Source organism: Phoca vitulina, unplaced genomic scaffold (assembly GCF_004348235.1).
Source record: "Phoca vitulina isolate PV1807 unplaced genomic scaffold, GSC_HSeal_1.0 scaffold1, whole genome shotgun sequence".
In the NCBI taxonomy this organism is placed as follows: Eukaryota; Metazoa; Chordata; class Mammalia; order Carnivora; family Phocidae; genus Phoca; species Phoca vitulina.
Genome location: NW_022589704.1, coordinates 76,822,643 through 76,838,254, shown reverse-complemented (window position 1 = coordinate 76,838,254; position 15,612 = coordinate 76,822,643). Strand labels below are relative to the sequence as shown.

The following is a 15,612-nucleotide window of genomic DNA, read 5'->3' as shown; positions in this document are numbered from 1 at the left end:
TCACCAGGCTAACCCATCCTCCCACCACCCTCCCCTCTAGAACCCTCAGTTTGTTTCTCAGAGTCCAGAGTCTCTCATGGTTCATCTCTCCCTCCAATTCCCCCCTTCATTTTTCCCTTCCATCTCCTAATGTCCTCCATGCTATTCCTTATGTTCCACAAATAAGTGAAACCATATGATAATTGACTCTCTGCTTGACTTATTTCACTTAGCATAATCTCTTCCAGTTCCGTCCATGTTGATGCAAAAGTTGGGTATTCATCCTTTCTGATGGCTGAATAATATTCCATTGTATATAGGGACCACATCTTTTTTTTTTTTTCTCAAAGATTTAATTTATTTGACAGAGAGCACAAGCAGGCAGAGCAGCAGGCAGAGGGAGAGAGAGAAGCAGGCTCTCCGTGAGTAGGGAGCCCAATGCAGGGCTCGATCCCAGGACCCTGGGATCATGACCCAAGCCGAAGGTAGCCGTTTAACCGACTGAGCCACCCAGGCGCCCCGGGACCACATCTTCTTTATCCATTCGTCTGTTGAAGAGCATCTCGGCTCTTTCCACAGTCTGGATATTGTGGACATTGCTGCTATGAACACTAGGGTGCATGTGGCCCTTCTTTTCACTACATGTGTATCTTTGGTGTAAATGCCCAGTAGTGCAATTGCTGGGTCATAGGGTAGCTCTATTTTTAACTTTTTGAGGAACTTCCATACTGTTTTCCAAAGTGGCTGTACTACCTTGCATTCCCACCAACAGTGTAAGAGGGCTCCCCTTTCTCCACAACCTCTCCAACATTTGTTGTTTCTTGCCTTGTCAATTTTTGCCATTCTAACTGGTGTAAGGTAGTATCTCATTGTGGTTTTGATGTGAATTTCCCTGATGGCTAATGATGATGAACATTTTTTCATGTGTCTGTCAGCCATTTGTATGTCTTCTTTGGAGAAGTGTCTGTTCATGTCTTCTGCCCATTTTTTGACTTATTTGTTTTTTGGGTGTTGAGTTTGAAAAGTTCTTTATAGATCTTGGATACCAGCCCTTTACCTGTAGTGTCATTTGCAAATATCTTCTCCCATTCTGTGAGTTGCCTTTTTGTTTTGTTGACTATTTCCTTTGTTGTGCAGAAGCTTTTTATCTTGATGAAGTCCCAAAAGTTCATTTTCACTTTTGTTTCCCTTGCCTTTGGAGACATGTCTTGAAAGAAGCTGCTGTGCCCAATGTTGAAGAGGTTACTGCCTACTAGGACTTTGATGGATTCCTGTCTCACATTGAGGTCTTTCACCCATTTAGAGTTTATTTTTGTGTATGGTGTAAGCGAATAATCAAGTTTCATTCTTCTGTATATAGCTGTCCAATTTTCCCAGCACCATTTATTGAGAAGACTGTCTTTTTCCCATTGGACATTTTTCCTGCTTTGTCGAAGATTATTTGACCATAGAGTTGAGGGTCCATATCCGGGCTCTCTATTCTGTTCCATTGATCTATGTGTCTGTTTTTGTGATCACCAAGACAGCACAACATACCATGCTGTCTTGGTGATCACAGCTTTGTAATATAGCTTGAAATCAGGAGCTCACTTTTAAAATCCATCCAAATTGCTTGAACTATTAATGGATGGAAAGCAATTATTGTGACATATGTGTTGAAATGACAAGCCAGAGATTTTAGAACAGTAATACATTTTTGCCTACCGTAAGTTCTAGACTCAAGCACCACACTATGAGGTGGAAACATATCTACTCAGGTCCAGCTTTTTCCCTTGTACAAAGATGACTAATTCTTCTACATGGGAAGTCAGACCATGCTGTATATTTTAGAGGTTTAAAATACTTAACTATGTCTTAATGACACACCTAATAAATGCAGTGTCTTCAAAAGTACAGACCAGAAAAAAACTCCTAATTCTACCAACCTCTTTTGAAACTATGATGCTTATCTTTCCAGACTTTTTTCTACATGTACATGGAAAACTACTGAAAACACATAGAAAGCTACATAAAACAGAATCATGTATGAGGTGGCTCCAAAAAGAGCACCCCAAAGCTGATAACTCTTTCCCTGCCAAAGTTATGAACAAGTTGAGAAACAAATAATAAAATATCACTGCTATTACTAATAGAAGCTGTAGGTGTACTAGACAAATGGGCTTGCTGATAGTGAACCTCAGAGGTGGGCATGCTTTAGCACTAGACAGAGGCTGACCTCTCCCTGCAGAGGTAAGCCCCTGCACAGCTTATATGATAGAGGAGGAGATGAAAAATCACTCAACGGCTGTAGAAAGACTAGCTAGCTCCTACACATCAATGAAGTGCATCCGTAGGGCTAACTACTCTCAAATTTACCAATCAGATAAGTCATTACATCAAAGATGAAGTGACTTAAAGGAGAAAGAGCACACTTAGGGTGACACTAACGGAATTCCCTTCTCAAGAAGGAAACCAGAGGTAGAGAAAAAGTATTTCCCACTAATACTTGTGATCATACTAAATACATCATTTGCTAAGCTGCATTTCCACTTATATAAACATCTCTCTATGTTCATAAATATAAACCTATACCAATACTTTTTAATAACTGCATGCTGTATCATTATATACACAGTGGCCACAAAGTACCTCCTCAAGCTAGTGAGAAGTTATCAACACACTGTGATTTTAAATCCCTCAGGCTCTCTGTTATACTCACTGGTATCATCATACATATTGATGCCCCCACAGAATAAATGTAAAATAATTAAAAGAGGTCAGGATTTCATGCAGAGGCCCTTCTACAGATGCTGCATAGCATAAATACTTTGTCTATTATATGTCTCTGCCCCACCTCTCTTCCTCTCAACCCCCAAAATGAATGTAAGCTCCATGATGGCAGGAATTCTTTGTTTTGTTTACTATTATTATTTCTAGTGCATAAACAAGTATCTGGAGCACACAGTAGGGTACTCAGCAAACAGTGGTTTGATGAATAATGAATGACGGTTGCTCCTCCCTATCCTATTACCCTGGGCACAACGATGCCCAATGTGGCACCACTGAAGTCTGTACAAAGTTTTGGACCAGCAAGAGCTTCTGGACCAGCAAGTTTGCTAAGCAAACATCCAAAGGGGCTGCATAGGATCAAACTTCACTAGCAACATCATGTGGCAACAAAAGGCAATAGCACTAGTGGGCTTTATAAGGTTCCAGTTCCCTGCTTTATTTACTAAAGAGGAATGACAATACCTTTGGCACTCTCAACCAAGAGACAAGGTAAGTAGGGAAAGGAATGTCTTAAGAGGGAAGCAAAGGGCTTCTTGTGCTGTGATATATAGGGAACTTTGATCTAGAGTCTGAAGAGCAAATCACATGTATTATATGTGACTTGCCAGCTTCATGCTCATCTTTTCTTTGCTTTTAAGCTCTTTTTGTTTTTGATAGGGTTTTGTTTTTCCTGTACAGATCATTCTTTCTTTCTATAGTATCATTTGGTACAGTGTTTAGAACTACCTGAAGATTAAATATTCACCTATATTATCTTTTGAATATGTATTATTTCTCTTTTATAGGTAAATCTTTAGTCTCTCTGGAATTTCATTTGGCAAATGGAATGAAGTAGGGACAGAAAAATATTTTACTAATTATTTGTCAGCAGTTCCAAAATCAAGGATCTATCATTTCCTCTTTGACCTGTGAAGCCAGCATCATCATTTATCAAATTTTGCCAGTACACATACATATGCATGAGTACAAAGATCTGAGTCTGATTTTAGACCATCTAATAACCTACCTATTATTGATAAAACTCAACTTTTAATGATTATTTCTTCAATTTCAGCCTGTGATACACAATTAAATGTGAAACCTATTAAAGACCTACCAAAAACGCTTCCAACAATTTCAAAAATACCTAAACAGTATTTTTTACTTGATTTAATTTTTATAGAAAATGGAAAAATCCTGATTTGAATACTCTATCCAGCATAGTTTATGCTCTACAAATACAGGATTCGCAATTACTCTTTTAAAAGAGTAAAAAATCTGAAGACTTTATAATGGCCTGCCAAAAAGGACTTCATTTTTCAAGCGAACTAAATAACAGTTAAATTATGTACTTAGGAGTATTTTAAACTCCTGGAAAAAATTTTAAATATTATAATTAAGGAACCATTCTTGTACAGCATTGTCACTTTGCCCAGTGTTAGGGCCATACCTCACATTATCCTGTGTCAAATGCATAGAGAGGAGAGAGAGTTTAAAAAGCCCTCCTGGGGCCTACATGCTAAATTTCCAGGGTTGGTGGGTGTAAGTCATAACGTTTCGTCACCAGGTTTTGATTACTGCATATAAAGAGCTTCAAATACACTGAAATATTTCACAAAGATTCTAACAATATCACATTCAGTCCATCAATACCTATAAAGAACAAAAAGGCGCCCCCTCTACACGGTGCATTATGTTCAGCATACAACTTTAAAAACAATTCAAGTCTACCCATAAAACTTTTAATGAAATAGGCTCTACCAGTAATTTTTAAAACTTAATTATATAAAAGAAAAATGCTCATAAGACATCTATAATGCTCCTCCTACTATGTTTGGAAATAAAAACTCATGACTGGTCTGCTTCCAACCACAGCAGAGTATCTGCTACCAGATTTGTTATTCTACCAAAAAAAAGTACAAAACAGGCCACAATATATGAGGCAACTGTGTTCAGGAAATGAATAACAGGCAGTGCAGTCTGAGATCTCTGAGGGAAGGGAAATATGAAGGCCCCACGATGGCCCAAGATTTTGCCTGGGAACACTCTCCTGTCCCAACACAAGGGGAACTAGCCCAAGCAGAGCAGCTGGGATAAACAGACCAAATATCTGAGCACCAAATTTCTGGGATTTAACATGGGTCCTTGGTCAAGGGCTAGGCAATCTGAATCTCTATGAAGTCTAGCAGAGATCACCTACTATCGGGCTGGAAGGTCTGGCAGTGCATGGAGTCCTTGGAGTTCCTGCTTATTATGGACTGAACGTTTGTATCCCCACAAAATTCAGATATTCAAGACTCAACCTACAGTGTTGCTGTATTTGGAGACTGAGCTTTTATCTAAAGGTTAAAGGAAGTCATGAGGGTGGGGCCCTGATCCAATAGGATTAGTATCCTAATAAGAGGAGACAACATGGAGCTCACTATATCTCACTATCTCTCCATACAAGCACAAAGAAGAGGTCATGTGAGCACACAATGAAAAGGCAGCCATCTGCAATCCAAGGGAAGAGACATTTCATCAGACACCAATCCTGCTGGGACCTTGCTCTTGGACTTCCAGTATCCAGAACCGTAAGAAGATAAACTTGTTGTTGAATTCATCTAGTTTAACGTATTTTGTTATAGAGCCCAAGTGGACTAATACTCCCCCCAACTAGAGTAGAGAGAACATTTCAGGCATTCAACTGAAACACAAAAAGAGAGTAAAGGTCCTCTGTAATTTAGTACAATATCAAAATGGGCCTGCCTCACAAAGAAAATCAAACCTAACAAAAACCTAAAAGATCCTCCCATAATATAACTACTTGACAGAACAAAATTCAACACTCTTTAAAGAAAGACAACATAACCTAGTCTTCTTACAAAGAATAATCATCACCAACAGCATAATATAAAAAATCACCAGTATACGAAAAAGTATCCCATAATCAAAATATAATAATAAAAAAGATAATAGCATAATTATCAGAATTAGCAAAAAAAAAAAAAAAGTACTTTATAGCAGGTATTATCAAGAACTTAAAGCAAAAGATGGTCATAATAAGTAAGTAGATGGTGAGTGCTCAGCAGAGAAAAGGGAACTATAAAATTAGAATTTCTCGAACTAAAAAGTAGGATTATCAACTAAAAAAATTCACTAGAGATGGGCTTCAAAACAGACTGGAGACTGCAGAAACAGTGAATGTAAAGAAAAATCAGGGGCGCCTGGGTGGCTCAGATGGTTAAGCGTCTGCCTTCGGCTCAGGTCATGATCCCAGGGTCCTGGGATCGAGTCCCACATCAGGCTCCTGACTCAGCGGGGAGTCTGCTTCTTCCTCTCCCTCTGCCTCTCCCACTGCTCACGCTCTCTCTCTCTCTCTGTATCTCTGTGTCTCAAATGAATAAATAAAATCTTAAAAAAAAAAAAAAAAAGAAAAATCAATAGCAGTTATCAAATTTGAAGAATAAAAAAATTTTAACTGAACAGTCTCAGTATAATACTAACTTTTTAAACTTGCTATGTAACAAATTACTCCAAGTTAGTAGTTTAAAACACCACCCAGGGCGCCTGGGTGGCTCAGTTGGTTAAGCGACTGCCTTCGGCTCAGGTCATGATCCTGGAGTCCCTGGATCGAGTCCCGCATCGGGCTCCCTGCTCGGCAGGGAGTCTGCTTCGTCCTCTGACCCTATCCCCTCTCATGTGTTCTCTCTCTCTCATTCTCTCTCTCTCAAATAAATAAATAAAATCTTTAAAAAAAAAAATAAATAAAACACCACCCATTATTACCCTCCTCATAGTCCTATAGTTAAAATCTAGGTATGCTTGGCTGGGTTCTATGCTCAGAGTATTACAAGACTTCTTATTGGGGGGTTTGGTGTTACTTAACTAAAACATGGTAACTAAATTCACACATACTGGAACTATATAAAATGAGGACTATCTGTACATTAAAGCAGAGTTTAAATCCTTCCTCAAATGCGCATGGAACTATCAAAACCTGGAAATAATTTAGGACAATATACACAGTATATTCTCTAAATACAATGTTTTTTTTGTTTTTTTTTTATTAGACCAAGTATAATACCCAACCACATGGAAATTAACAATCAGGAATATAAATAATTAACATTATAACAAAGAATACACAAATTTGTTATAATTAGTATACAACATATCAGTATCTTTTTTTTTTTTTAAAGATTTCATTTATTTATTTGTCAGAGAGAGAGCAAGCACACAAGCAGGGGAAGCAGCAGGCAGAGGGAGAAGCAGGCTCCCTGCTGATCAAGGAGCCCAATGCAGGACTCAGTCCCAGGACCCTGGGATCATGACCTGAGCTGAAGGCAGATGCTTAACCGACTGAGCCACCCAGGCGTCCCAACATATCAATATCTTGAGACGTGACTTAAGCAATGCTTAGATCTTAGAGGAAAAATTGTCTTTTATGTATTAATACAGAAAGGACCAATTATTTTTATACCTTAAATTATAGTTTAGGAGAAAACTGGAAAAAAATTTTTTTCAACAGTTTCTAGCAGTAACTAGAAAATGGAAAGTAAGTAAATGACTAGAATTAGAATTCATTTTTGGCATCTAACAGGAAACCACAGCTCACAGCTTTTACTAGATACAAAAATGTTCTTTCTTTGGACCAATTCATTATGAACTAAATAATTATTATATTTTTTTGATCTTTTATTTTTTTTTAAGATTTTATTTTTATTCATTTGACAGAGAGACAGCGAGAGAGGGAACACAAGCAGGGGGAGTGGGAGAGGGAGAAGCAGGCCTCCCGCGGAACAGGGAGCCCGACGCAGGGCTCGATTCTGGGACACCGGGATCATGACCTGAGCTGAAGGCAGACGCTTAACGACTGAGCCACCCAGGCACCCCCTAAATAATTATTGAAAATGTAGGAGAGCCAATTCTTTCTATGAAGAATTTATATATAAATAAGTCTTATTATAAGTAAGTCATACATGTTTAATGATTAAAATAATTATATATACTTGTTATTAAGTTTCTAGACCACACAATTTTTGTGTAAATTTAGACTAAAGTATTTATGTCCAAAAACCTCAACCTGATAGATAATAAATATTTCATCACTTTCTCTGACTTTAATAACAACCACACTTAGCATTCTAGAATATCTGGGTTTAGCATACATTTTCTCATTTACTCCTCCCTCCTTATTTAATGTTTTGGTTGGTTTGGGTGTATTTCATTGATGCGAATCTTTAGTTTACTCTGGGGAAAGCAGTAATATAAATTCTACCTTAAAATAAACTGTTCATTATCTTCTTCTTTTTTTTTTTTACACCGTTCATTATCTTCTAAAATGAAAACCAACTTACAGCTCTGAGTACTGAATGGTAGGTAATAACTGAATTAAGAACAACCGTAATAGCTTCAAAACATTTTATATATGCTAAACCACTTACACTTCAATCAAATGAAGTAAGGATTCCCCATTTTATAGATGAGGAAACAGACACAGAAAACTAGCGCAAGGACATACAGCTAGTAAGTAGTTAAACAGGGACTTCAGTCTGGGGCATTTGACTCAGGGTATCCTCAAACTGCTGCTTGAGCACAATTTTTGTTCAAAACTGCTAAAGTGAGGCACCTAGGTGGCTCAGTCATTAAGCGTCTGCCTTCGGCTCAGGTCATGATCCCAGGGTCCTGGGGTCGAGCCCCACATCGGGCTCCCTGCTCCGCGGGAAGCCTGCTTCTCCCTCTCCCACTCCCCCTGCTTGTGTTCCTGCTCTTGCTATGTCTCTGTCAAATAAATAAATAAAATATTAAAAAAAAAAAAAAACTGCTAAAGTAACTCTTCCCAACAAGTTAGTTTTCAGTTTCCCTATGTACAAATATTTTAAATATACTGAATAGGGCAAATGCAAATTCAAGTCTTGTTTATAAGGAAAGGACCATCTAATATCATCTAACTTACATCCACATCATCTAAAAATACAATATATTTAAGAGCTTCTCAATATGGTGGAATACAGAAGAGTGACTGACAGTCTTTTGACTTCACACTTCACTAGCATTTTTGGGGGGCACGTAGGACAGTTAGGAAGGAGGGGAAAAACCACATCAAAATCATCTTTTACTGCCTTGTAATATTGTAAACCATCTATTAAAAAGGCAAAAGGTCTAGGACCAGCCTTTATATTCCTGCAAGTTCACTTTCTTCCTGGCTGATACTTCCAACATGCCCTCTCTAAACCTGTCAGGTGACACCCATGCACGCTCCCAACTCCACAAAATGGGCATGCTCATTTCCACAAACACTCTTACATTAGGGAATAGGGAAGAAACAGACATGTAGTTAAGCATAATTTTTATTGTAATAGACCTATCAGGAAGCTTCATAGCTTCCTGCAAGATATCCTGCAAGATGGCTGGAGAAAAGGAAAAATGAGTCTCCAAAGTAGCTAAAATGTCATAGATGGGAAATCAAAAGCAGTTAGACTGGACAGGGGATCACATGACCTCTGCAAAAAACTGAGGAAATCATCATGCACATTCTGCATGCATCTGTGAAGTATACACATCACCCATTAAATACTGAAGACCTGCCTTCTACACACACAGCTCTGAAACTAACTTACTAGCCTAAGGTCTCTAGGTAGTTCACCTTGGCTCAGATTCCAATCTGAATCCATGTTCTTATTTGGAGATTAAAATGGCTGCCAGGCTTAAAAGAGGACCTGTGAAAATTAAGTGAAAAGGAAAATGGATGAAACACTTAAAAATCGATACTTCAAAAAAGAGGTTATTCGTTTATTTGTTTGTTTGTTTATTTATTGTAAGTAAGCTCCACACCCACCATGGGGCTTGAACTCACAACCCCAAGATCAAGAATTGCATGTTCCACTGACTAAGCCAGCCAGAGGCCCCTCAAATAAATTTATTTAAAGGTGTCCAACATCAATAGTCATCAGATAAATGCCTATTAAAACTACAATGAGATAACACTAGAATGACTAAAATTCTTAAGAGTACACCACCAGGTACTTACAAATTTCTGACATGAAATTGAAGTAATATGAGCTAAAAATAAGTAGGTGGTACACTTCAGAACACTGATTTTCAGAGGGCATTGTCTGATATGTGTCACACTGACCTTCTTAGGTTCAATCCCTAAACCAAATACAAATATTTATTCACTATCAAGTGGAGTAACAGAGCTTAGTAAGACAACAATGTCAAAAAAAAAGTTCTTCCCCTTCAACCCTCAAGGGCATAGCACTAAGTAGGAAAACCAAAACATGCACTGCTAGATTTAAGCAGAGCTTTTAGAAGAGAATGTTAAGATAATTCATCCCATGACACATAAAAGGCAAAAGAAGCTGCTTCAGATAACAATTTAAAAATCCCTTTTAGTTCACATGACCTAAATCCTGAGTCTCTACAATTCTCATGTTGCATGTGAAAACTAATAAACAAATGCTTCATAAAAGAATATTTACTGACCAAAGAGCCTGTCGAGTTTTTAGTTACAATAAAAATTTCACTAGCAAACAAATTTTTCACCCTATATGTTGCTATCATTCAAAAATTATATTAAATAGGGATACTGCACATAATAAAAATTTTTAATTCATCATTTCCCTTCATGCTTTTATAAAAGACCTATTAAAAAACAACTTCTGAGATTGCATTAAAAGTCAGTCAGAACTGTAAATACTTCATGGGATCTTCAGTTTTCAACCTTCTTTAACTAGAGGAAACTAAAGAAAATCTTCCTTGAATGGAACAGTGATAGCTGTCACAAACAAGTCTCAGTGGTAAAGAAATATTAAGTGTTCCACAGAGTGTCGTACAGAGGTGCTTATCCTTCAGACATCAGCAGTTATAGGTCCATTAAAAAAATTTAGAAAGACAAATACCATATTATTTCACTCATATATGGAATTTAAGAAACAAAACAGATGAACATATGGAAAGGGGAAAGGGGGGGGAAGAGGGAAACAAACTATAAGAGACTTTTAATGATAGAGAACAGAGGGTTGATGGAGGGAGGTGGGTGGGAGATGGGCTAGATGGGTGATGGGTATTAAGGAGGGCACTTGTTGGGATGAGCACTGGGTGTGGTATATAAGTGATGAATCACTGAATTCTACTCCTGAACCAATATTGCACTGTATGTTAACTGACTAGAATTTAAGAAAAAATTAAAAAATAATAATGTTAAGGGTAGTCTAAAAGATGGGAAGCAAGATTTATTACTCCAAGACTTGAAGATGCCAATAAGCCAATGTGAACTTCAGTCCTAAAAAGGAAAGGATAAGGGAAAAGGATGAGCAATACCAAAATGTCTCTGGTTTCTAGAAACAATATGCTCACCAAGGGAGTTTGACAAATGTTGCTGATTGACGGATAACTGAAATAGGAAAGAAGACTATGAGCAAAAAATATTTTTAGACACTTTTATGTAAAAGACAGGGCACCCGGGTGGCTCAGTTGGTTGAGCGTCTGCCTTTGGCTTAGGTCATGATCTTGGGGTCCTAAGATTGAGCCCCCCGTGGCTGCTCAGCGGGGAGTCTGCTTGCTTGTCCTTCTCCCTCTGCCCCTCCCCCCCCACTCGTGCCCTCTCTCCATCTCTCAAATGAATAAACAAAATCTTAAAAACAAACAAACAAAAAGAAACAAAACTTTGTAAAAGACAAAATGAAAAACCAAAAGGAGGGGGAAGGGAGAAGGTTAGATTTGGGGACACAAGGCAACCAAGGAAAGAAAAAAAGTAACAGGAGATTTAAAAAAAACTATATATCCTTAAGTTTTATTTTGTTATCTAAGTGATAGATGGTTAGAATTATAAGTTGTCAAGTAACTGGAGTCTGATATTCTATACTACATACTATAAACAAGGTCTACTCTTTTAACACTTAAAACACCCTTAAGGTTCTTTCATTTAAACAAAAAAAGCAGCATAGGGACACATCCACCTAAGAACATGGCTATAGTATTATGTTGCATATTTACTTGTAGAAAAATCATCCTCTTGCCCTCTTGCCTTACTTTCAAACTATAATCTAAGTAAGCTTAGAACTAATTATTATTATAAGGAATAAAACATTTACTTTTAATTATCAACATCATCAGTTCACAGGAAACAAAAATATAAATTACAATGTCTTTTCTCTTAAATGCTAAAACAGCATAAAAGAAATTCCCTTTTATGATTATAGCACTCTGATCATAAGCCCATATGAAAGAACAAGGTCCAAAAACAGCTAAGGCTATGAAAATGAAGAAAAACAAAACAGGGGAGCTTGCCCAAGGCCACACTGACATTTAAATGTGGTATTGGTGGCAGAATAGACAGAGAACAGTGTAGAAGGACCAAAAGCAGAGACACAGGCTTCATATAAGGAATGTACTGTATGAAAGAGTGTTCCAAAATCATGGGGAAAGGACAATTCAGTAAGTAGTGATAAGACAATAAATTACTGTCTACTATAGCTGATTATCCAATCAAATTCCTCCTCAGACCCTACACAAAGATCAAGTCCAGGTGGATTAAAGACCTAACTGTGAAAATCAAAACTCTAAAAATCTTTCAGAAAAAAATATGACAAGATCCTTATAACCTCAGGGTAGAGAAGGCTTAAAATAAGAAAAATGAAATCAAGAAAGACAGTACCAATGAATTAAAACTTAAATTTTCTTGGAGTGCCTGGGTGGCTCACTTGGTTAAGCATCTGCCTCTGGCTCAGGTCATGGTCTCTCAGTCCTGGGATGGAGTCCCACTTCGGGCTCTCTGCTCAGCAGGGAGTCTGTTTCTCCCTCTCCCCCTCCCCGCCCCCGTTCGTGCATGCTCTCTCTCTCTCTCTCTCTCAAATGAGTAAATAAAGTCTTTCTAAAAATCCTAAATTTTCTTAATAAAAGACATCAGAAAATAAAAAGCAACAAACTGAGACACATATTTGCAATTCACACAACCAACAAGAGATTAGTAGAGAATGTATAAGGAACTCTAAAATTCAGTATGACAAAATAATCCAACAGAATAGTAAGTAAAAGTAACAAGCAGGTAATTTACAGAAAAAGAAAACAAAATAACCACGAAATATGTGAAAAGATGCTCAACTTTACTAGCAATGAAGCTGAAATGAAAACACTGCCCTATTTCACACCCATCAACTTGGAATAGATTTAAAATATGACAACACTCAGGGTTTGTAAGGATGTGGAACAAGAAAGAACTTCACTGCCACTGTTGGTGGGAGTAAAATCTTCCACATGCACTTGGAAAGACAGTTCTGCACTAATATTTTGCAAGTCTGCACTATCTGTATTTTTTTTAAGGATTTTATTTATTTATTTGAGAGAGAATGAGAGAGAGAGAACACATGAGAGGGGGGAGGGTCAGAGAAGCAGACTCCCTGCTGAGCAGGGAGCCCGATGAAGGAATTTACTTCAAGATATAATCCCTAGAGAATCTCTCACTCACGTAAACAAGAAAACATGAGTAAGAACTTTCACTGCACTGTTGTCTATAGCAAAAACCTGGAAAAAACTTCATGTCCATCAATAGAAGAATGAACAAATAATGTGGTATATCCATACAGTGGAATACCACACACAACTGTTAAAATTAATGAACTAAATCTACAAATATGACAGAAATAATTCACAAAAATGCTGAATGACAAGATACAAATGACAAATGACAACTTGCTTTCTCTGTAAAGATACTGACATTATCCTCTCTCTCTCTCTCTCCTCCTTTCTTGACAGCAATTCTGCCTGCAGGAAGATGACTTTTTTTTTTAAAGATTTTATTTATTTATTTGAGAGAGAGAGCAGTAGGGAGGGGCAGAGAGAGAGGAAGAAGCAGACTCCCCACTGAGTGGGGAGCCTGATGCAGGGCTGGAACCTAGGACCTGGAAATCATGACCTGAGCTGAAGGCCCATGCGACTGAGCCACTCAGGTGTCCCCCATTCACATGTCTAAAAGAAGTTATTGGTGGGGGGCACCTGGGTGGCTCAGTTGGTTGAACATCTGACTCTTGCTTTCAGCTCAGGTCATGATCGCAGAGTCATGAGATCGAGGTTGTGTTGGGCGCAGAGCCTACTTGAGATATTCTCTCCTGCACTCCCCTTAAGGAAAAGATGAAGAAGAAAAAGAAGTAGTAGTAGTAGTTGTTGTTGGTTGTTGTTGTTACTGGTGGGCCTCAATCAAACTTGACCTTTTATCCTCAAACTGTCTTTTGGATAGTGACTTCAATCATACTTGAACTACCAAGTCCTTGAAGCTGTGATTGGTGGCACTGCCAATGAAATAATCTATACACCGCAGTGTTTTCTGTTTGAACAGCAGTGCCTCCTTTCCTAGAGTAATATTAAACTGTGATCCACTAAGCCACACTGGGACCTTAGGAGTCACTGGGGGGAAGGCCAGTTTATTTTACTGTTCTTCTAGTGCCCAAAATAAGTTCTCATATCCTATCATCTTTCTTTTCATTCAACAGTCACTAAAAACATCGCTCTTACAACTCCAACAAATAAGACAGTAGTTGTTCTAAACTATTTTGAGATCCTAGGGCTTTCCTTTTCATACCCTAAGACAAAACATCTCGGAGCACTTGCGCCATCCATGGATAGAGAGTAACACTTCGAACCTTTGTAGATAAATTCTGAAGCTGTGCTCTCAGAGCTTGGACGCGTTTGTAGAGGACCGAGGTGAAATAGTGCTTTCCTATTGAATGGAGGCAAGTCGAGGTCTCTAGTGTTGGGCTGCCTCAGAGAGCAGGGTCTTTCCACCGCTGCATCATCTACAAGTTGAGGGAGGGAGTGGTGGTGAACCAATTGTAGACGGAGCAGGAAGTTTTTATCATCAACTCCGCAATTGCTTACTTGGTCCAGTCCCCAGCGAGCCACAGGCTCTTCCCTATTCCGGCGCTCGGCGAGGGAAAAAAAATCTTCTTTCGGGGACTCCAACCTCAGGTGTACAAGAGACACGCCCCAGGCCGCTAGCGACGCGTCAAGGTAGCCCCCTGAAAAATCCGGGCGGCGAGGCAGAGGCGCCGCCCCCTTCTCTCCCTTTGCTTGGCTTTCCAGTCCCCGGAGTCGCCGCCGCCCACTTTCTAGCAAAACAAACAGCGGCCCGAGCCCATGCCCAGCACTTACCCACGTCTTGCTCGAAGGGGTTAGCGGTGAACAGAGGCATCTTTCCGTCGCCTGAACCCTAATCGCTGCGGTCTGGCTGTGGGGCGGCGGCTGCTCCAGGCTGGGTGACCCACGGCCGCCGCTTCCTAGACGGCTCCGCTCCGACCGCGTCCTCGCACTTCCGCCACCGCACCTGCCCGGCTCCCGCCTGACGGGCCAGCTCCGGGTCCGCACTCCACCCCCGCGCTCCGGCCTAACTCTCTTCCCGGAACGAGCTCCCGCCGGCGTGCGTACCCTTTCAGCGCTCCTGTCGCCGCCGCCTCCCCGGAAAAGGCAGCAGCCATTGTCCCAGGCTTCCGTTGGGGGGAGGGGGGGTGTCAGGCGGCCGCCGCGGCCACCTTTCCATCGCTAGGACCCCGGCAAGCCACGGAGCAGGGGACCTTCGGGGCCGGAAGTTGTCGCGCCTAGAACTGGGCGACCCTAGAGGCCCGGAAGCCGCCTTGCGGGCGGCGACACTGAAGGGGCGTGGTCGTGCGGCGTTTTCCGAGTTCAGAGGATCTCGTTCTCGCTCATTTAATTCGTTCCTAAGATGCAGTCTGATCCCTCGAGGGCAGACTAGTGGCTGCGTTTGCGTCACAGTCCGGTTGCCCTGGAAACGGATGGAGCCTCGGCGTCTAACCCCTGTTGGAATAACCACCCTGGAAAGCAGTGGCCGAAGTAACTATAGCTCTGTGGGGATTCCCTAACTTTTCGCCCTGAAAACACTGCTTGACTCTG

At 39.9% G+C, this 15,612-nt stretch overlaps 1 protein-coding gene across 2 annotated transcripts in view; it reads right to left on the bottom strand.

Moving 5' to 3' along the window:
* Window positions 1-15,319, bottom strand: part of STAM2 (signal transducing adaptor molecule 2) — a 46,771-nt gene extending 31,452 nt beyond the window's left edge. For both annotated transcript variants that reach the window (XM_032410469.1, XM_032410478.1), the window contains exon 1: window positions 14,857-15,319. In XM_032410469.1, coding sequence (XP_032266360.1) covers window positions 14,857-14,896 — 40 coding nt within the window. In that variant the 5' untranslated portion in view covers window positions 14,897-15,319. The remainder of the gene's footprint in view (window positions 1-14,856) is intronic.
* Window positions 15,320-15,612: the final 293 nt, after the last annotated feature.